This window comes from Chroicocephalus ridibundus, chromosome 3, assembly GCF_963924245.1.
Source record: "Chroicocephalus ridibundus chromosome 3, bChrRid1.1, whole genome shotgun sequence".
Lineage (NCBI taxonomy): Eukaryota > Metazoa > Chordata > Aves > Charadriiformes > Laridae > Chroicocephalus > Chroicocephalus ridibundus.
This window is the reverse complement of record NC_086286.1, coordinates 122,774,354-122,797,973: the sequence shown is the minus strand read 5'-3', so window position 1 is coordinate 122,797,973 and position 23,620 is coordinate 122,774,354. Positions and strand designations below refer to the sequence as shown.

The 23,620-nt window shown below is 44.0% G+C and overlaps 1 protein-coding gene across 2 annotated transcripts in view; it reads right to left on the bottom strand.

Moving 5' to 3' along the window:
- Positions 1–430: 430 nt before the first annotated feature.
- The window catches only part of RCAN2 (regulator of calcineurin 2), a 99,647-nt gene continuing 76,457 nt past the window's right edge, over positions 431–23,620 (bottom strand). For both annotated transcript variants that reach the window (XM_063330625.1, XM_063330627.1), the window contains 3 exons: positions 18,086–18,259; positions 15,965–16,136; positions 431–7,448 (listed from right to left, as the gene is read on the bottom strand). In XM_063330625.1, the coding sequence (XP_063186695.1) occupies positions 7,288–7,448; positions 15,965–16,136; positions 18,086–18,259 (507 nt within the window). In that variant the 3' untranslated portion in view covers positions 431–7,287. The remainder of the gene's footprint in view (positions 7,449–15,964; positions 16,137–18,085; positions 18,260–23,620) is intronic.

The window sequence follows — 23,620 nt, the reverse complement described above, 5'->3', positions numbered from 1 at the left end:
AAACTGAACTAGACCATACCTGCAGCACCAAATTCATCATCCGATTCCTGACAGTGACCCACACCAGAAGCCTTGGAGAAAGGGATAAAAAGAGAAAAGGCATTATGAATTTGCACCTGTGTGTATTGAAATCTCTAGTTGGATGCAATGTGCTGTCTCATGCTAATAGTTACTCTGATTAACTAGGAAAAACAACACTCCTATTTACTGTTGGTTCAACTTGGAATTTTGGCCTCTCGTCACTCAGATGCAGAGATGTGGGAACTGCACGCTTCTGCAGTGGCTGGAATTGGTCACTAGAGGGTACAGGTGTATATGGATTTAAGGCAGTGTTCGAAATAGCTGGAAATGATAATATTTGTCTTGGATGTAAGAAATGGCTGGGGTCCTTAAAACAGTTATAAAATGAAAACAAAGCATGGACAAGGAGTTTGCTAATTCCACCAAAATGTTTAATACCATAATAGATTTTCACTGAAGTACAGAGCTAATGTGAATATTTGTACAAAATACGTGGTTAAAAATAGTATTGATTTATAATATATACAGATATGTCACATCTGTGTCAGAAATGCAGACACTTGAATGAAAACATGAGTAATGTTTTTTAAATCTACAACAACATACATGAAATATTTCTGCAGCTACCCACAGTAGGACAACTTGCCGAGTTGACACTTAAGGATCCGTCAGTCATTACAGATGGCATTTCTTTCAGAAGTTTCTGAACAAGAACTCTGCTCTAAAATGGAATTCAAAACATTTACCTTTGTTAACCGAGGAGAACACATCTGTGCGACACTAATGTAGACACAACTTTCTCATACTAGATAAATGATCAGTTACAATAATTTGTTAAAACAAGGCTGATTTTCCGGTGTATAATAATAGAGAAGTGTAATCCTTCTTGCTGGATACTTTTACGCAGGTGAGTGAGGAAGCCCCTGACTCTGTAGCCCCAGAATCTCTGTGTAGCGACTGAACAAATTGACAAAAGGGGAGAGACGAATTAAGGCTTTTTTTTTTTTTTTAATGCCTTTGAGCATCTCTGCAGTGGAGGTTCTTGCCCTTCCATTGGAGTGCTGCTGCTCTTCTACCTCTAACAGTGCAAGCTCCCCTCCAAGCCAAAGCAAATACACCCGGCACTTCAAATAGATGTGTGGGAAAGAGTTTTTACGACACTTCCTCGTCATTTTCCCCCTGAATGCCGCAGTCTACATGTGTTTAAAAAAAGAGCACAGCTCACATTAGAAAAAACATCTCCTTTTAAGAGGAGCCTAGAACATTTGAAAGCCGCTGTACTCCCCCCAGAAGATGTGCTAAAACGGGAAAAGCAGACTTTGGATTTTTGCGTGGTTTTTTTTGCTAGCATAACTAGTTATTCAAGAGCATTACATGAGGATGAGTATGAATGAGGGTCTGTCTGGGACTCAAATCCATACCTGATTTTGCTTTTTTGGTAAAACGGAACTAAATATGATTCCACAGGCAGAGGGAAACCAAGGAAAGGCAAAGGTCTTAAATTCAGACTGGTACGTGAGAGAAAGTCTTAAGTGGCTAAATGTTTAATGGTAAAATGTTTACCACTAAAGAAGGAACAAAAATAAATTTAGTAAAGGTTCTTTAGAGGATGCGATCTGAAAGCACTAACTTTAATCAGGATATGCACAATACCCTGCTTAAATGCCCTCTCCCATAGAAAGCTTGTTCCAGCTCCCCAGATCCATGACAGGTATTGCCTTCACTTCAAGCAAGCTGTTCCAGACGTCTCTCTATGATGCCACCAAACTGACGCTTCAAGCTTTCATCATTGGGCAGTAAAAGACTGAAAGACCCGAGCCCTGTGAGTTGCTGAATCCATTTTAAGAAGCTGGGCCGCCCAGCAGTGAGCTGGCGACTACAGACCCAGCTGCAGAGCTGGACTCTGCTCTGCACTTTCCAACGCCTCCTTCTTAAATCACCACCTCTCTTGCCTTGATTGTAGCTCTTTAGGACAAAAACCCGAGGCTGCACAAGGAACGGCAATAGCCAGCCGATCAGTAACGAAGCATAGAGAGCTTCCGCTGTAAGTAACCAAGGCACGAGCCATGGAAACCTCGGGCCCCTGCTGCTGCTGGGAGAAACACTGCTGACTCCCATTATTCAGTACCGTGCAGGGTTAGGTTGCACGTTATCACTTGCGTGCACAAATGCCCAGTATAAATCAATATTGCTTATTTGTGTGTGCAAATTAAGCACGCATTGAAGTTATATGCACAGCTAAAGACCAGTTTGAGATCCTCTGGGACGTGCAGGTCCCTGCCATTTACCATGGAAGCCTCGAAGCTTATTTCCAGGAGCTGTGTCCAACGCCAAGCAAGAGGAAGAGCCACAATCGGCGTGGAGGTAATGCCACGTTTCAGTCGGATCAGATGAAGAACCTGACCGTAGTTGGGGAAACCTCATTTGTGCTCAACAGTGAAGAATAACTCAGGCCTCCTGTAGTGCGTTTTAGCTCTAGTACTAGCTCTAGTACAAGAAAATGACTATTACTACTTTTTCTAACCAAAACACAGAGGTTAAGGCCTGTCTTTTCAATAGGAATTGGTGAGCTCAGAGGTTACATTTGCAACCAGACTTCTTAAGCAGATCTAATTTTTAGAATCACAAACAATCACCCCTTTGAGAAACTCAGTCTTTTATGCCAGGCACCCCAGAAAAAAAAAAATTTCCAAATGCAGATCCGAGTGATCAAATATAAGCATTTCACAAGACAGTTAATCAGCACACTCATCGCCTGGTTTCCAATCCTTTGCAAGATCAGTACAAATTGACTACAAACAATTAGTTTCAGGTTTTGTAATAATTCATGTTAACAGAAGGTTTTCCCCAGCCTGGATGGTGGCTGGGTGCCAATGTTTTGTTCAAGCGCTCATGCCCACCGTATTTACCCATTATTATAAAAGCGCAGTAAGGACCACGTCAGCTGCCAGGGATGTGCTTTTGCTCAGCAGGGATTGCGCTGTATGGGGCTTTTTTGCGCACACCTCACCAAATCCACCGCAAACCACCGCAAGTTCACACAACTCTGCAAAACTGCAGCAATTTAAAACGGAACATGGCAGATCCTGCCAATTAGAGGGCTGGGTTTCCCCCCTAATTTCTACTGAAACAGAGTTTGGCCTATGTCACGCATTTAAGCATTTTCAGTTCTACCAGTTAAGAGAGCCGTGGTATATACCACACTAGTCAGTTCATTAATATAGTTTAACTCTTTAAATGTTGCTTTTCAAAACGCTAATGCAAGCAGAACACAAAAATATTGTTTGCCGTATTTATTTTTTAAACTAAGCTCTGAAGTATACAAGTGTAAAAGTGATTAATTAGCCAATAGCTTTTTAATACTCCTATAAAATATGACTAAATAGAATATTTGAAAAGTATGTACAATATAATGGAAATGCTAACATCATAACCTGTCACAGTGCTCGGACGTACCACTATAATCAAGTCTTGCAAGATGGTTCAGTCCGTTACTCTGTACAAAGAAGCCTTTCTTTTTGCAGAAAGCTTTCTCGCGGTTGCTGAATGGGAGGGAGGGGGGAAAAAAGACCAAAATAAAAACAACCCACCCCGTCCCACCCAGTTTGGGATCAAATAAGCGTCAAACAATTTATCTATGGGGCACATTTTTATAATATAAAGCATTTTACAATAACTATGTCTGTAGTCTTGTTATGGCTGAGGAAGGGATGCTCCTTCCATGTTTTCTTGCTGAAAACAAAGCGTGCTTGAGTGCGTATGGGTATGTTAGGGAGGGGGACGTCTGTACTACCTTGTCTTAATTACAAAAATCAAGGCCACAGAAATTCTTTGTTCTTTTGTTCCAAAAGAGCCGATTCCAAAATACCTTTTCTCCATGCATTGTAAATGTTTTCATGCTTTTAACTGTACTTGGGAAAGTCATTTAATTTTTGGTTTCGTATCTCAAGAGGTCAGAAAGGACAAGCAGGCAGTGGGCGACAGGAACAGCAACTGTCCTCCCCTGATTTCCTTCTTTAATTTCCAACCAGCAGCAGGAGCAAGGTCCACTCGGCAGAGGGCCCCAGGGTATCGCTGCCAGCCGCTCGCACGAGCTCCTGCCTCGGAAAGGAAATTAAAAGGACGTCATCTATGTCACTGCGCATCAGGAGCTGAACTGTAACCCAGGGATTTCATTCTTATTTATAGTCTTACAACACGAGAGACTCTACGTTAGCACTGCGGACACCCCGTGACAGGGCAAGGCAGAGGGACTGAGCTCGGAGATGCTACACAAAAGAAAACTCCCACGGAAGTAAGTAGGGGCTCTGCCTGTGAATTACTGCATTAAATAGGACAGTTACTCTTCCAGATGGCCAGCATTATTTGAAAGAAGCCTTTCTTCCATGCCAGGCAAGAACCAGCCTTTAGCAAAGTGCCACGTTCTCTTAAGAGAGTCACAAATGCTGTTAGTTTTACGATAGGGACATTATTCCATAATACATGAAACATTTTTCTACGATGACCATCTTTTATCCTATAAAGGTGATATATGAGCTTTGCCCATAGTTACAACGGGCTTCTCTCAGTTTTCAGGTTTGTAGCTGTGTTTCTATTTCTGCGCTCTAGAGCTGTGTTCCATTCCCTCCTGGGAAGGACGGCATACTTTTATAAAGACAAAGAGTAGTTGTTGAATGGGGCCTGGTTTTAAATCTGTCTGAAAATGCACTTTGAGGAAAGAACGCTTAAGATCCAATGCTTTAATTTGCAGAACAGTTTTACATCATTTGAGGCCAAACTCCATAGTTCAAGTCTCTCCAAAGTTTGAGTACAGGGGTACAAGGACTAGACTCGACCTCCAACACTTTTGCACGTAAAAAAAATCCAGAGTATCAGCTTTGATTGGAGATATCTCTGATCGCTTACATCAGTTGAGGATGGGGCCAGTAATCTCTTTCATACAGCAGATATCAACCACAAAATTCTTACGCATTTAAATCTTACCCTCCCTGTTTATACTGGTCTAAATGCCATGGACCTTAGCATTCTGTATCTTCTCAAAAAAGACCATGGTGTTACTCCTGAAACATTGTAGGTGGCCTATGATGGTGCTTTCAACAGGAACATCGGGTTACAGTCCTAGGGCAGTGAATGACAATTTATTTATTTAAACCAATTCCAAATGCATCACCCAAAAAAATGATTGAAGGGAAACCTCTAAGGAGTTACTTTAAGACAACTTTACACAGATATCATGAGGATACGAAAGCCCCGTTTTTTGTTCAGTCTCTGCTGTATTTAACGCGCCTCTATTAGTGTAACACGTGCACGACGATGTCAGTAATGCAGTAACAAGTATCACGTTATAGATAGATGCTAAGTAAATCCCTACGTCTCAACAGGAATATCAGGGGGCAGTGGTGGTCAGGGAATGAACTATATGAGAACGGCAAGTCCTCATTCTTAGAATGTCCTCACCAAGCACGTTGAGAATGGCATCTCCCATCTTCACCGACAAAGCGACGTGCTTTTCTTCCTGGAATTCCCGCAGAGCCGGTACCCCGGAGCAAGGGGGACTGGACTCTGCTGAAGCCTGTAGCCTCACTGCTAACTAAGGGTGGAATGGAACCCTCCCTCAGGAACCAGATCATTAGGTTTTATGACAAAAATCTCGATTACAGAACCTAAGCCGACTTCTCAGATCCTAGAATGAGCTTCCAAGAGGTATTTACTTATTTTTAACTTGTAAAGGATTTTAAACTCTGGAATCTCACTGTGCCATTTTATAGTCACTTTTGGGAGTACAGCTGCAGCTAATTAGCTTAAAAATCCCACCGTATCTTACGCATATGCTCAGTTTTCTGCAGTATTAATTTCAGTGGAACTACTCATGTGCATAAATTAAGCGCATGCTTAAATATATGCAAAATCTGAGCTCAAATGCCTAGAAAATATGTTCTCAAAATGACAAGTACGCATAAAAAAAATCATCACGGATGGTCTGCCAGACAGGGAACTCAGTATCTGTCTGCTGTCAGCCATGATGAAAACACAGAACAATTTTTGTAACCCAGTATACATTGCAAGTGAAAGAAACATGCGGGACAGTGAAAAAAGGGGATTCAGTTGCATGCAGTCTAATTTCAAGTGTGTAATTATGGTCCTGTTTTCTTTGGCCTACCAAAAAAAAAAAAAAGGAAAAAGAAAAGGAAAAAAAAAAAACAACAACAACAAAAGAACACCAAGTAACCTCTCCTCACCTCCACAAACCCAAACTGCATACAGCTCAAAAAGGGCTTTAAAGCGCAGGAAGTGGGGAGGGAAAAGGTGTGAATATTCGGGATGTGCAAGTAACTACTAACAGTGTCAGGGCTATTCAACACACCGCTAGGAAGGCATTCAGCCCGTGTCCTCACTAGAACTTACAGCTGGGACAGAGGGCAACGAACCCCATCTTAAATGAGCAGTCCTTCAGCTTCTCTTTCTTAGACTCAAGAGAAAGTGCTGCTCACACCTTTATGGAAGATAAAATGACAAACCCTACTGATGTTCTGGCTCCCTCCTCCTTAGAGAGAAAGATGGAAAGACACCAGACCCTCCAGCAAGGTGCCGCCTCTGCCCTCAGCGGAGAGAGCTCTGTCTCGCGTCCCGGCCACCACTAAGGACCAGTGCACTCTACACCTGTTGGTGGAAGAGGATGTTTTTTCTGCTGTTTCTGAAAATGTTGCAAAGATAGTATTCCTGAAAGAAAATTCCAGGGGGAATAAAAAGGCCACCAAGCTACTATAGTAGAGAAAAAACAACACATGCCCCCGCTTTAAAAAAAAAAGAAAAGGAAAAAAAAAAAAGACTAAGGTCTTCTGGGGAACTGAGGAGGGCAGAGGAGCTGGCTGCTTGATGAAGGGTGCTAGCAAATATTGTGAGAGTTTGAATATCAAGCCTGATGTCGGCCTAATTGCCCACCCTGAACGACCCCTCTGGTAGCGGCGTTTCAGCATGCAAATTACAGCTGTGAGAAGACCCTCAGACTGAAACCCTCCCTTGTTTCTTCAGCCTGGTTTTGTCCTTGCCAGAAAAATCTATTAGTTGGTGTGTGATATGGTTACATATACAAAGATCTTTTTTTTTCCTAGCCCTTTTATCACATAGGCTTGATTACTGTGAAGGGATTTCAATGAGTTTAATGTCCTGGTACTCAAAAGGCAATGGCAGCCTTTCAACAAAACAAAGCAAACAAAAACCAAGAGCTGTGCTGGAGGAGAGAAGTGCTGCTTCTGCCGGAGAGGCTCAGTTAGATACAGGAGGTGGCAGACCAGGGCGCCGAGTTTGAATGATTTTTGGCTTTGGAGAATTCTTTGGGTCCTCGTCTTCTTCCATGTCGCTGTCGCAGACATGGACCACCACACTGGGAGTGGACTCCGTTCCTGCATGCAGCTCGTATTTCTCTCCTGGAAGCAGAAAAAAAATAGATCAAAGGATGACCGTCTGACCACGGCACTCTTGGATGCAGAATACTCCTGCACCTGGATGGGGCAGATGAGTGTGTCCTGGTCCTAAATAAAGGTGAAGGCAAGCATGAGTAGACTGCATCAGCTGTCACAACCGATTCTGGGGATCCTGCCCCCGGGGGCAGCCGTTGGTCTGTAAAGCAGAATAAAATACACTGGTGTCTATTATAATGGTGTTTTGCACCAATACTAGTGGCCGGCAGTGCTAAAAAACCAAAAACGAGTACAAAGAGGAGAGACAACACACAAGTTCCTGGTTAAGAAGAGGGACTGGAACCCAACCTAACAAACATCTGGTCTGAAGTCATGTCACACCTCTTGGGCTGGGGCTAGTCTTTTGTTTGTTTGTTTTCTTTCAGTCTAGGTGGCTCCAGTCCCACTTGAAGTCCACTAGATTTTGCAACTTGTCACTTCCCAGACATCAACACTTGGTCCAATTGCTCCAGAAATGAAAAAAAAAAAAAAAAAAAACCAAAACAAAAACATATATCTGCTCCAGAAGGATTTTGAGACTCAAAGCTCTTTAGTTGGGGCTGTAACAAATTCTGCCTCTACCGATGAGATTACAGAGAACAGCCTATAAATGCTCACTATCAGGCTAAACCTTTAAACAGCACATTAGATTTTCTAACGATGTACGTTCCTTATTTAAGTCTCCACCCAGTGCTCCTGCGAGGAAGATGAGCATGGCCTGGGTGATTACCTGCAAGAGTCCACAAGCAAACAGACGAAAATCAGGACCAGACACAGGACTTTTCCTCCTGCATTCAGTCTGTTGGCACTACATGTGTTTTGCATCGTATGCAGGATGTAAATAGGCATTGGATATTAAATTACAAGGAATTAATTTAAGACTGTAAAGGGAGAAAGTCTCAATGGTGACATTTCTGATAGGATGAGTTGGTCTTTCAGAAGTGACAAACACCCATCAGGAGCCCTAGAAACTAAAAACCATTCCAGATAACGCGCTGTCCCCCGCTTTGGACTATTTGTCATCACTCTCATCTCTGTTAAATTAAAATAGGCTTGCAGTGACCACACGCACACCTGATAGTTTGGTTTTTTGTTCGTAAGATTGCTCCAGAACCACTGCATTTTTGCCTGCAAAATATTGCGAGACGAGGGAGGTGAGGTCCCAGTATACCTCGCTGACCTCTACTGGTGCTGCAGCAGCTCCTAAGCGCGTCGTAGGCAGAACCTGGCTGGGGTAGGTGTTGTGTGATGACAGTGAAATGGCAGTCCCTGCCTCAGAGCACGTGCAGTTTGCTTCTGTTACTGATTTGGATTTTTATTTCTTAGCAGTTTTGCGACAGAGTAATTCATGCGGGGAAGGGGCTGCAGGTTCGGCCCTGCGTTAGCACAGGCGGTTCTGGGACTGTGATCACGTGCTATTTGTGCTGACAAATTCTTGGTCCAAATAAGACTGGGTGGCTTGGGACTAGAGGATGTGCTGCATTTTTGCCTAAAAAATAGGAGGCAACTAGTGAATAACAGCTATAAGTCAGGCATCTTGCTGTGAGAAATATTTTACTGCTGTGATACCATTAATGTTGACATTTAACTGCTCTATTTTTGGCAACCTTCCCTCTGAATCCAAATTGAGCAAAGCATTACAGGTCCTGCTGATAGGCTAGAATGTAAAAGGAGAAATAGCTTGGTTGTGCTGCATCGAGAAATTATATGGTTTTTCTTTGCTTATTTTCCCTGTGGGCTTCAGCTAATTTCTCAGCTACGGGCTGACGTCAATGCTGCCAACCAGCACCGAAGGCGACATTGGTCACTGTCAGCTACGAGCAGCTCCGCAGCCCCGCGCACACGCAGCGCTGGGCCCCGTCCTCCTACGCCAGCACCACGAAGTAAATCAGATTCACTGCCCTCTTAAAAAGGTAATAATCCCGGTTCAAATGCCACATTCTTCTACCGTGCAAAATCCTTCCCAGAAGGACTCTTTCCACTGAAAACGAACAGTGGAAATAAGTACAGACACGAGGAAAAAAATATTCAGATGCCTCTAGCAGAAGTAACTGCAACAGCAATTAATGTCACTTTGCAAATCAAAATGTGATGCACTCATAAATTAGGTTTTTAAGGCACAGAGTTATTTCTGAGCATAAATGAGCTGCAGACTCAGTTCTGTACTCACGATTATTCATGCCTGCAGAACTGTGGCTCAAACTGCAGAAAACCTTTTTATGGCTGAGCTAGGAACAGGACAGCGGTGACTGTGGGGGTTTTATACGGCTGTATCTTGTTCCTAAATCTGACGGCTGTTTGCGGAAAAATACTAAGGTAGTAAGTACAAAATTAAAATCCAGCAGATACAGCCAGATTACCCCTTCCCTTCTGCTTTTTTCTATGTTTTTTTTTCTTTCCTCTTATACAATACCTCAAAAAAATAAAAAACTGAGCTAAATCCGCAGCCGTGAAGCTCGTGGAGTAATGGTTGAATCGCTGCAATCAAGTTACGTTTACAAGACACAGGCTGGCCCAAGCTAAGAATAGCAAGTCGAGTTACCGTAGTTAAGACTCACCAGCTTCTGTAGTTAATGTCAGTCCAGCATTTGTGCAGTTATTTCATTCAGCGGCCTCTGGTGCTGCCTCCTGTGCCTTCCCAGGCCCTACACTGCCCCACCGCTCCCGCTCCTCCCGCTGGCCCCGAGAGCTCTTACGGGTTGAGCCAAAGGATTCCTGGGGAGAGGTGTCCTTCTCCTCCAGCAGTCTCTGGGCTATCTCTATCCCTCAATAATAAGTTGTTTAAACATTCGCAATAAGCTGAGATAACAACAGAAACTCACATAAAATGACTCAGAAAAATATCTGTAAGCTTATCAAATATGTTCGAACATCTAAATTCTGCCTCCAGGATATAATGCAGGGAAGAATTAAGCTGTGGCACCTCCACCACATAGATTCGTCAGAAAATATTCCTAACAAACCCGTGAAAATAGCAGCGACGTTCCTCTATCTGGTTGCTTCGCATCAGAAAAGAAACAGGAATGTGAAGTTTCACCATTCAACAACGGGCCCAGCTGCTTTTATGTCACTTGGCACATCATGTCACTTGGTGACCGCAGGAGCCACAAGCAAACCCACAGCCTCAGGTGACGCAGGGAAGACGACCACAGCAACGGCACAAAAGCAACTGAGGATATGTCAGAATTAAAAATAATAGCATGTGATTTTCTAGCCCTTTGTGAATCAGTGCTATGACCTTTCTCTGATGGTGCATCTCTTGTCTAATAAGGCTCTTTTGTCCAGCAAAGAGTACGGTCATACGCTTAATTAATAATGAAGAAATGTTAATGATGCTGTGCAGCTACCTCATCCCTGATTCTGACTCATGATCAAAGGTTAATGGGTTCAGAGCTGTCCGTTCCACGTTAAACGTGTCATTAGCATCATAAAACCACCTTCCACTTACAGTCCCCTCATCCAAGTGCTTTACAAATAATACGGTGCAAATAATGGGTGCTCCTTCGTTTGGGTGCGTGTTTATGCTGGACGAGATACCACAACCCATCCTGTATGATACCTCTGCTGCGTGGATCTGCCAGATGCAAGGTGGAGGAGTTGCTCTCTGGAAGCCCATGACTGATGTTGCAGGAGAACCTCTCCTGGCCAGCGGGACCAGGCAGAGGGAAAGTTTTCTACACCCAGCAGCTCCGTGTACCCTGCCCCCGGCAAGGGCAGAAGCGGCCACAGAACAGAGGGGAGAGGAGGGACAGAGACGGAAAATTCTATCACCCATCTGCCTGCCCATCCACCCCCTTTTAATCCTCTCTGGGAGTCCTATAAAGTATTTAATATTTCCTTCTGATCAGTGAGAACAAATGTAAGAGTTTGAAAACACCCGGGCACAGAAGACTTGCCGTGGGAGACATGGTTTGAAATCCCCGTGTGCAGCGTTTACTGGGCAGGGTCCCGCTCTTTCCCGTTTTCTCCTTCCCAGCGCAAGGGTGAGCCAAGCCCAGGGTGGAGCAGCACCAGGAGCTACGCATCCTCCTCAAGAAGCCCAGCCAGAGCACGGCAGGAACATCTGAACTGCTCAGAGACAAAAACGAAACCCCGACCCAACCCCTCCTCTCACCACTAACCATTGGCAGAACCAGCAGCCAAGTGGCACAGGCTGCTGCAGGGTCTCCTTTGTGTCCCAAAAGGTACCACTCTGGACCTAAGAGCCATCGCACGTAACACTTCAGAATGGTGCTTTCATAATGTGAAAAATGTATTTCACATGACCTGGAGCTGCTGGAATGCTGGTGAAGGACTGGGAAACGTGGAGAGAACTGAAACTGGCACAAACTTCTCTATATTTAGGTAAAATTTTTACACTGAAAGTGTTATTAAGCATTGGAACAGGCTGCCCAGGGAAGTGTCTGAGGCGCCGTCCCTGGAGGTGTTTAAAAGACAGGTCGACATAGCGCTTAGAGATATGGGTTAGTGATGGGTTTTGTCAGAGTTAGGCTGATGGTTGGACTCGATGATCTGAAAGGTCCCTTCCAAGCTAGGCAATTCTATGGTTCTATGACATGGGCTACTGGAGATGGTGCCCAGCCTGCATTGGTTTTCAAATAGTGCCTGAAATTGCGTGGGCGAGCGCTAACTGCCAGAGGGCAAAGTCACACTGGGAGCGCATAGAGCATAGTTAAGCGCTCGGGACCCTGACCTATATTGCGTGTTATTGTACAGCACAGATCTTGTCAGCGGAGCCGCGATCCGTGAATCAAAGCCACAGGAGAAAGGCAATTTGTCCGGGCAACTGCTGTGTGGGCAGCGGGCAGGGGTTGAGAATGGCAAGGGAAGGTCAAGGCGGCACTTGGGAACCTGGGGAAAGGCACTCTGAAGAGCAAGGAGTTAGAAAGTGAGGGAGTAGAGGGCAGTTTGTCGAGCAGAAATTGGGGTAACAGGTTTGAAAGAGGCAATGGGGGAAGGAGGGAAGAAATATTCAGGTTGAGGGGCAGAGAGGGAGGGGGGCAGGACTGCTTTCCAGAAAATTTGGACTTAACTCTAATGCCAGGAAGATGGTGATGGTTTGTAAACTGCCGCACTAACGAATGGCAGAGCAAACATAGCTGCCATTGCTTTGAGAGGAGCAGCTCTGCTGTATACGCGGAGCTGAGACACAGAGATTCTCCCTCCCCCTTACAAACATTTCTCATATAAAATGATTTCCTCCATTCCTCAGTGGGATGAAACTAAGACCTGACAAAATGTTATGGAGAAGACGCAAGGGCCTAAGACTAGACAAGAGCTTGGCAGGTTGCAAGCGTTCCTGCAGGAAGGTTAGGTCCGAGTCAGGCCAGGCAGAGACACAGGCAAACAGCCAAACTACCACCCTAGTTCAGCGCGATGCCTTTATCTTCATCAGTATTTTAAACTACTGGAAGTTTCTCTTGACAGTGAAAGTGTTTTTCATCAAAGAGATTAATGATCGCCCTTCTTTTTTTTGCAATATATTGAAAAAACGGTAGGCTGGTGGTCAGAACCAGGCAAGTCACAGCTCCTGGCTCTGACTGGTCTACGGCATTCTGTTCATGCCTCGCTTAAAGCTCCGTTTCTGCATCTGCAGAAAGTGAGAATACACATCAATCAACCAGAAACTTAATTAAATATGCCACGGTCTTCTCTAAGAAATAAATGCACCCTCACCGATCTCAATTTAATGTCGAAGGACCAAGATCCAGCTCCCTTTTGTGCACAGCAAAAAGAAATCTTCCCCGTCAGAGCTCTGAGCTGCCAGACAGGCATTGCTGCAGCCACAAGGCTGCAAAAAACCAAATAATACCCATCCCAAAACTGAGCCTGGAGAAAGACAACACACAGCAAATCTGTTAAGTACCTTCTGGCCTGTTCATAGAATCATAGAATCACAGAATGGTTTGGGTTGGAAGGGTCCTTAAAGATCATCCAGTCCCACCCCCCTGCCCTGGGCAGGGACACCTCCCACCAGACCAGGCTGCTCAAAGCCCCGTCCAACCTGGCCTTGAACACCTCCAGGGATGGGGCAGCCACAGCTTCCCTGGGCAACCTGTTCCAGTGTCTCACCACCCTCACAGTAAAGAATTTCTTCCTAATATCTGATCTAAATCTCCCCTCCTTCAGTTTAAAACCGTTACCCTTCATCCTATCGCTCCACTCCCTGATAACGAGTCCCTCCCCGTCTGTCCTCTAGGCCCCCTTTAGGTACTGAAAGACCACTATAAGGTGTCCCCGGAGCCTTCTCTTCTCCAGGCTGAACACCCCCAACTCTCTCAGCCTGTCCTCACAGCAGAGCTGCTCCAGCCCTTGGATCATCTTTGTGGCGTCCTCTCGACTCATTTTACTCTGGAGCGAGTTTCCCAGCCTTTGCTCCCAGGGACAGTTTTAGTCTGATTTTGTGGCTCTGATGATTACGGCAGTGTACTGTGAAAGGAGATGACCTGAGTTCGTGGAGGGGAAGGTAGCGTGGGTCTGCGTCAAAGCGGTGTATCTCACATTCCCAGCGAAGCAGGTTGGTAAAACTCACCTTGTACTGAGGACAGGCAAAGAAACTGTTCCCTATTTACATTCTCAAATGAGTTTTCCTGGTCTTCGGATATTAATCTTACCAAATAAGTGTATTTAATATAGCAAAGATTCCTTGCAAGTTAATGACACAGAAGTCAGGCTCTAACATTCAGAGTTCTGTAAACAGCTGTGCCAGCGAGTATTTTTTGATAGCTGTTAAGCCAGAGTTACATTTTTCTATTGTGCTTTTTGAACGAAAAAAAAAATCCAGTTTAGCTGAGGCTAATGTTATTTGATGTACAGCAGCGTGTTTTACTGATGCGATACCGAGAAATCAGTTTTGGTGGGATTTGTTTTTCAATGAAATTCTAAACACAGTAAATGCACAACTGAGAACTGCAACCCTATTTTAAAACCGCCACTGCAGTTAACTAAAATTGATCTCTCTAACAAGCGCTAAAAATAGAAAGAAGAGAGCACACAATGACTTTTCATATTGCTCCCTGCAGGCTCCTTAAATACGGGTGAATATGACCTTCACGCAAAGCTGTCCCGGAGTGTGGGACAATGAGTGATATTTCACATTCCACTGCTCGAGAACAGGAATTGATTTATTACCCAGCTAGCGAGGGAATTCGTTTACATGTTTCCATTTATAACACTGCTGCATCAAAGAGAAGAAAAAGAAAAAAAAAAAAAAAAGGAGTTTTTTGTTTTTTCTTTTATGCAGCAGTTTAGAAGCAAAGTGTGGATTCTGGAAATAATGCAATATAGTCCAAAGTATTACACCTGACAGCCCTTTCCTATGGGCTTTCCTGCTGAAGGGGAATAAAACACAGGAATCTCTGCTGTTCGCCTGCTCTGTATTTCCCCCCTGTGAGAGATCCCGCGTGAAAAAGAGAAGAGGTGATCCTGCAAAGCCTGTGAATCACGAAACATCTCTTCCTGCACCCCACGCGCTTCAGCTCTGGGTCGCTCCGGTGCAGTTACACAAAAGCCCCAGTGATAAGATGTCTGCGATTGGAAGCTCAGAACAAGAAAGCAGCGTTTTCAGTACAGCTGGGGAGAAAACAATTCGCTCATCCCACAAGAATTTCAAAAATAAACTCTGATAAATTTTCATGAGCTCACCCCCCGAATTGTTATTAGATTGGAACTGAAGTGGTTTATTTTAATATGAAAACAATTTGACGAGTAGCTATTTTTTCTTACGGTTTACAAATGTAAATTAGACTAATTTCTAAATGATACTGCTTCGACCTGAAACTGGAACCTTTTCCATTTGGAAAATTTTAAAAGAGGATGCTTTAACATCTAATCCCAGCTAACTTCCATTCCTGGCATTAGCTGAAGATGGGAAGACAGAAGGAAGTCTATCTGCATTATCCACTGACATCCACCCTATGGGAATAGAGGCTACAACTCACCCCATTCCTTCTGCACACAGTTTTCAACAGAAAAGGGACAGTCCCAACAGAGCGATCCCGCCAGGGCTGGGGAACGGTAGTTCTGTCTCTACAGACTTGTTAAGGCGAGACATTCTCCACCCTGGTGGAGATCCAGTCATGCCTAAACATTCGACGAGGTATTCTGCATCTTGGAATGCGCTACGGAGCCGATGTGATTTAAAGCAAAAACTCATCAAGTTCACGGACAAGCACTTGCCCAGTCCCCACGCAAACCATCAGTTGTCTCATCTAAGCACAAACCCAAGCACAAGAAATCGTGTAAACAAGCTCTGATCTGCTCTTCAGTCAGACAGCGCTCACGAGCTGCAGATAAGATACAATTCTGAACGTACACACGGTAAAACTCGTTCTTAAGCAAAGAGCCAGCTGACAGGCATCAACTTAAATCCGAAGCAACGCAACTTACAGGCCTTGCGCCAACTTTCTCCGCAGTTACCATCTACGCTGCTACTTCTCATCTGCTTTTCCTGACACCTTTTCACGCACGGACCACGAGCTTACCTGGTCCTAGCTTCGAGACTGCGTAAAGGAGGTCGTAGTTGATGACAGGTGTCGCGTCATCTATCGGTTGCCACCCTACAGGTGGGGAGGCCGGAGGCGAGATGAGAAACTGTTTTGCAGGCTGTGGCGGTGCCAAATGAAGCTTGTCTCCATCTGTCTCGGAGGTCTGAATCTTTAAAGCAGAACAAATACGTTGTTTGGTACAGGATGGGTAAACGGAATGATTGCTCGAATCATACGCTTCTAACGCCAAATGCCACCCAGGCAGGGCTTCAGCGTCGGTCCCAGCAGAGGAGGCCTGGAGATGAAATTCATCTCAGCCTTACAGGTGGCTCCTCTACAGTAAATACACTGCGGGGGGGCTGTTACGTGAGCAAAACTACAATGTTTGCGCCTACTGTATATGTTCTCTCCGAGGATAAATGCAAAGCTTTGGTATCCACAGCTGCTAGTTCAGAGATTTTTGAGGCTGAAAAGATACCATTGTGATCGACTGGCCTAAACTAAATAAAAACAGACAGTAGACAAGAGGCCAGTAACTCCTGCACCAAGGCCTTATCGGTAACTTCAGAAAGGTTTCTGAATATTTGATTTCTTCAGCTGAAGTGATAAAGGAATCCATCATGTTCCTTAGTCATTTGCAACTAATTGTTCCCATTTTATTTCCACCTTGAATTATTTAGTTTAATTCCTGCTTTTTTTCTGGTATATTAAAGAAGGCTCGACATAAATGAATTACGCTGCAGCCACACTTGAGCAAGTTTACAACCAGCTCGGGCCCAGAAGCAATAAACTGCATTTGCACGACAGCAGGCCTGAGACAGCACCGGAAGGGGTTTTGCAAAGAGCCAGTTTGGGTCCCTCAACTCCACATTCCCCAGAACTTCCAGTTCTGGAAGTGCTTATTCCATCTGGCTCCGGCCCATATAAATATACCCTGCTGCAGACACTGTGCTGCTTCCACATCTCCATTCCCTGGACACAACTAATAAGCTCTTTCAAGACTGCGTGTACTGGAGAGCATGGTGCAGATACCTAAATGGCTTTGCAGGAAATCAGCTTAGATATGGAGACTAATCACTATTATGCTCATTTTCCTTTTTCTTTTATTATCCCAAGGTTTCAATTAACTCTTGATTATGCAGTGAGAGTGAAACGATTCTCAGATCTGCTTCACAGCAGGTTTTGAAACCTTTCAGAAAAAAAAATCAGAGCCAGATCTAGGAGATTAAGGCACATAAAATGGGACTGAAGTAGATTTTCAACACTTAAATCCAACTCCAAGATCTTCTGAACTCATCTAGCCTGTTAAGCATATTGGTTTTTTCACAACTGTAGTTTCCCATCTTCCTGAGGTTCTCCTTCTTTGGCTCAAAACAGCTCCTGTTCTCACCAGGCTGGAGAGACTCAACATTTAACAGCTTCTTAGGTTTCACCGATACCTTCAAATGAGCCTGCCCTTAATCTGAGACCTCTGAAGGACCGAGCTGGCAGCCCAAAGCACACTTAGATTGCTCATAAGCGCTCATGAGTATCCCATAAGCCACAGCGGCCACAGCAACTTACTAAAATACATTCACAAGAGGTGGTGGTTGAGTTCTCCATCTCCCTCACCCTTCTGTATCCTGGCTGGGGCCTAGCACCCACCCAGGCTGTGGGAGATCTGGGGTCTCTCTCCCTTGGCCAAGAAGAACTGAACCCCCATCTGACACTTCCAACAGATGGACGTAATCACCTAGATCCTGACCGTGGCTCAGGGTTGCAATCAAATAAGTAATTCAGCCCTACTTTTGTTTTTATGAACTCACGATACTTTACATTACCACTTTTTCTACGGTTAGTTTAGAGAGTAACCCACAGAAAACACCCAATGCTGCAAATCAGTTCTAAGCGATGTAATTTCTGTGTGTTGAATGAGCGACTTGGGTCCTAACCAGTCCTTTAAATTTACTGCAGCCCCACTGGGCAGGTACAGCTCAGGCAGCGTAAGGACGTTTGAGTAATCTTTTAGCGGAGAGATTGGGCATGGGAGAAACCTTTCTTACTTTTATTCAGTGGTACTGCGCAATATTTCTATAAAAGCCATGCGCTAACATAGAAGTAGATTCCAGATTTCATTACCTGTGCAAAATACAACTTTAACTTCTTCCCTCTGAACTGTGTTTCGTGCAGCTCTATTCTGGCACGAGCAGCTGATTTGGGACTACTAAAATTTATCCGCACACGCCTGAAGCTTTTAAACAGCTGGAATGTCACGCAGTCATCGTAGGCACGGAACAAGCCTTCGAATTTTTCCTGCAAATGAAAAAGAAAGAAAGCTGAAGGTTAACTTTGTGCTCGGTCCCATCAGCCTGTGTCGAAGGATGATCTGAAACGTGACAACAAGTGTTTAACCAGGAGGTTTCAGCCTGTGGCCTTTGGGGATGGGTGTCCATAGACTCCGTGAAAAGACACCAAGGAAAAGCACTGGTCTGGAAGGGCTGAACTCTGCAAAACGTTTGGGGGAAGGAGTCTTCAAACTGAGAACCCAGCAGCTATTGAACTGCTCGTACAAGTTGAGCAAAACTGCGACAATGACGGATGAAATGAAGCTGAAAAGGGCATATGACTGAAAACACCAGACAACCGCGGCCTCATCCGCACAAAAGCAAACATTGTGCTGAATTACAATGGAGTCAGCAGACAAAGTCAGGCCCGCTGTGACAGAGGATTACGTTCACATCAGCACTGCAGGGTCATTTTGTATTGCGTGTTATGTTTTTTTTCTGGATGTTTTGTCATTTAAATACTTAGCGCAGATATACACTCAATTCCTTGAGAGTTCCTGTAGCAGCAGGGAAAAAAAATCAGGTAACCGAAAACAGTGACCTGGCCCAAAGACAAATTTCAGTTTTATAAACATTCAGCTGTAGAACTCCACGTTCAGAAGCACATGCCACAAATACGGGTATTTTAACATTGCAAAAGAAGGGTCTGAAATGTACCACATCTACGGACCTAGAGATCAACAGAGATCCCTGGAGGATCAGACTCTTTCTGCCGTTTCTCTGTAAACCACGGGCACACAGAGGCCGAGTTTCACATCATCAAATAAAACCAAAGTCCTTAAATCAGTTCTGACACACTTGCTCAGGTCTTCTCATTCACACAAGCACAGACTCGTAAATTGTTAAGACTGAAAGGGAGCGGTTATCATTTAGCCTAGTCTTTGCCTTTACTCAGATCTTAGACTGCCATCCAGTCGGTCTCACGTAAAGCCCCAGCATTTAAACTACTGCGACCAAGACTTGAATTCTTAGAAGACGGAGAATCAACCAGAGTAAAGCCCCTTCTTTTAAGAGTTCTTTATCCTGAAAAAAGCAGTGTTTGAGATGACTGGTGACACCATTTCATCCACTGTTATGTTGGGTGTTTGTATAATTACAATAACCTGACATTTTCTTTGGTATATGTGCAAGTAAGCACGTTTTATACATGTTTTAAAATATAACTTCTTCTCTTCTCATCCAGGAAAACAACTTCTTATCCCTTAAGAATGGATAACTGGTAGAGGCTGCAGAAGATGAAATAGAAAATGCAATTTACGTAATCCCATCGATACTTCAGTTCTCATCTGGTCATCTTACAAGCAAGACAAAGAGTCCAGAATCTAGAGAAATACATCCTGAAGCATGGTGAAGCCGCATCGGGGAGCACTGTGCCCTGCGGGAGTGCCTACTGTCAGCACGGAACAGTTCTTAAAGAGTTAACTGGGAAAACAGGCCAGTTTCATGGCAAGGAGTACGAAACACTAACGCGCATGTACCAGATCTCCTTTCATTCACTGCCAGCTCTGTGGTCTTCCTCCCCATAACTGATATTCCATCCCTGGCACCCTTTCAAAGGAACCCTCCCCGCGGTCTATTAAGCTTTCATGATTTTCATTTCATTTTGCCTGACCTCACTCACCTCTTCCTCTCACCGCAGGAGAGACTTTGGAGGAATAAAAAAAGAAAAAAAGGAAAAGAAAAAGACAGGAGAGAGCTCGGGGGTTTGGTTGGGGGTGAATAAAGGCACGCACTAATCCCACAAACAGCGTGAAGTTGATAGGTTTGCAGACACGGGTCTGGCCGTACCACCTAACGTTCAAATTGTCAACATTTCACACCTACGTTACGGGTTTTTTACTGTTTTGCGTACAATTTTGCAAAATTCCATTTTTCCTGAGCAGAAGTCTGCATCCAGTGACATTTGTGTAAAGGTCAGCCAAAAGCAGCAGTCATCTCGGTCCTGGCCTGCTTGGAATTTTGACGCTGCAACCTTCCCAAGGACCAGGGGAAGAGGGGAAGGGAAAGAAAGGGACAGGGGATCGGCGTATGCAGAAAGCGGGACTTACACAGCATTCAGAAATACGCGGGACTGCGGATAATCTAACTAAAAGATAACAGAGACTAATTAAAGCTTACGTTTTTATGTTACCTATATTACCTATTTCAGACTTCTTCGTTATTTCTTTTAAAAAGCACCTTGAAGTAAACAAACTTAAGTGTGTGTATATATATATATATGACAGATATCCTTATGTTACCTATATTACCTATTTTAGATTCTCCGGTATATTTTTTTTTTAAATACCTTGAAGTAAACAAACTTTTATGAGAGATATCGAGGTATTTTTTTTATATATATACACATATATACATGTATACATATATACACACACATACATATATAGAGAGGAGATGATCAAGGTAAAAATAAGCAGCATGGTGAATATTTCCGAGTCCCCTGTACTACCTCTAAGTTTCCCCACAAGTCAACAATGAAATGATTCATCACATTAAAAATAAAATAAAATAAAATAAAATAAAAATAAAATATTTCACCAGCTGTGGAAGAAGCCATGCACGGACTTGTCTGGACACCGGGAAGTAAGTACCTGTTACGACTGACTCTTCATTAGGAAATTGATTCTCCCTGTATCGACAGGGCAGTGTTTTCTCGCGAGGGCCGGCCCTCTGTGCACGGAACATAAACCAACCCAGAACCTAGATCTTGGTCAGGGGCATAATGAAAAAGAAGAGAGGGCGAGATTTCAAACGCAGGTCCGAGAACAGGGAGCACAAGGAACGTTGCGGGCGCATTTCTGGACAATACCGTGATGCTCTTATCACTCTCATTAGGCACCGAAAGGGACAGATGGGAATATCTCTAAATAAAGCTGATTAAGTTCTGGACGCCAAATATAATAGCGGGAGAACATTAAAGCGCTATGGACTTCATTCTGCTTACTTTTCAATTTGATACTGGCACAGCTTTAGAGATCCAGCTTTGATTAACACTCCCAAAAATGCCGCGGGGAGGAGGGAAATCGAGCCCTCTGATAGCAGCACCGGGCAGTCTGGCCACAGCTACTGCTCCCGCTGACACTGCGTCTCCCGTTAGAGACTCATACATCTGAGTTTTTCCACATTTTCAGCTGATAATAATAATGACCTCAGCAGAGGTCATTAATCACCAAGTGCAGTTAATGGCCCTCAGCTGCATCTTGAGCCATCCCAGCTCCTCCCAGCTTGGTATTAATTCCCAGGAAATGCCTTATGCCCTAATTGCTATCGCCTGTGACTCCTAATGTCTGCTGAATGCACTTATCTGGATAAAAGTCTTTCAGAGTCTTTCCAATCTGTAAGAAAATGTATCATATACATTTTAAAGACCTAAGCAAATTCTCTCCCTTTAAAGTTTTGGGGATAAATTATTCAAGACTCATAATCCCCTCAATTCAGGACCTTTAAAGCGCTTTTAGGATTCAGTATTTTTAAGATGCTTTTAGAAAATAGGTCTTTAAACTTTCAGAATACTCTGAAAACTCTTGAAGAGAAAATAATAAAGGAACATCCAAAGTTAAGCAGCAGTGTTGCTACTCTTAAAACATCAAAAATGCAGAAAGTCATGAGTGATGCATTTATTTCTGGGATTTTGGCATGTCCTCATCATCCCCAGCATGTCTCTGTGAGACCCAATGCGAGTAGCCCTCATTTGACCAATACTGCGGACGTTCTCACTTCTCCATCGCGGGCTCCATGGGCTTCATCTCGCCGTTTCTTTGCCAAGCTGGGCACCTCTCCCCAGTTCCTTCCTGTCACCCTACCTCAGCTCCCATCACCCATCGCTCACCATCTCTAGCAGTTTATAGGGGTTTGTTGTTTTGTTTTTGGTTTTTTTATTTTAATTAACAAAATTAGCAGAAGGTAGGAACATACTAATTAAGGCTGTTGATTACTCAAGCTTGATTGTTATCATTCACGACACCCAACGCAGGGGACAAACGGAGCACCATCCGAGGAAGAAATGAGCACTGGAGGAACAGCCACCAGCCAATTCCTCAGGGAACGAGGGTAGAGCTGCACCCTCCTGGACTGACAACTAACCGGGAGCTCACCTGGGAACCGAGATCCTGTAAGTCACGCGATAAAAGCGATCAGCGAAACGCAGCTGTAAGGAGGCAAACAAAATACTGGACGTATCTGGAAAAGTATTTCCAGTAAAGCAAGGAAAAGTATTAACAACGTTATACAGAGCACTACTACACCTCATTAAAAATGCAGGTTTTGTTGCCTGTACCCCAGACAGATCAAGGGAATAAATTCAGATGAAGGCTACAGGGAAAGAACAATTTACTGAATGAGACGTGAAAACGCTTGGCTTGTTTAGCAAAACAAAGCAAAGCCCGAGAGGAGATGGGCTAATCATCAGAACAACGGGACAATAACCAGAACTGCGTAAAGACTAGAAGACTCTGTTGGCATAAAACAAGTGGAAACAATTGGCATAAATAGGTTTAGGCTAGAAGTTAAAGGTTTTAATCACGAGAGTAATGATCCAGAAACAACCTTCCAAGTGCAGCAGCAGCGGCAAAAGATTATTTATTTTTTTAAGACTGAATTTGGTTAGTTCGCGTGAGGGACTATGACAAAGTGTGGACACAAGGAGCATTGTAAAACATGACTGCCTGAATTAGCAAGTGAATTGGGTTCCAACCCAGCAAGTCCCTTCCAGTTCCGCATTCCCCGTGATTTATTTCCAAACGTTTCTCTCATGAATAGCCCCACTGGTATTGTGCTCATTCCGACAAAAGCCAAGGCCTAATTCAGATCAATGGAAGTCTTTCCACAGACATCACCGAGCTTTGAATTAGAGCCCTGGAACTCAGAACACAAATTAACATTTTATTATTCAGTGTGCTTACGCTCATTATCACCCTTGTTACGCTTTTGATTTAGGAGATGGCTGCGATTTAAAACTTTAGGCTAATCCATTTTCCTAGAGTTTTGTAAGCAAATAAAACCAGCATTTTTCCCATTTCAATTTTTCCTCCTCGTTTACATAAAATAATCCAAGTAACTAATTGTATACAATAGGGAAACCGAGACATAATTGACAATTATGAAACACGTTTTTCCTGCGATGAGTTCTGCACCTGATATAAATTTTCATGTGAGAAATATGCTTAGGTCTCAGAGGCCAGTGTGTTCTGTTTCCACGTAGCCACGCCGGCTGCGACACCGTGGATCTCGTGCGGCATAAAAGGAAAGACGGAATTGGACAGAACGCCGGGAGGCCGTGCACTGAAGAGCCCAGTAACTAAAACCTCCTACCAACAGATCAATTCCCAGT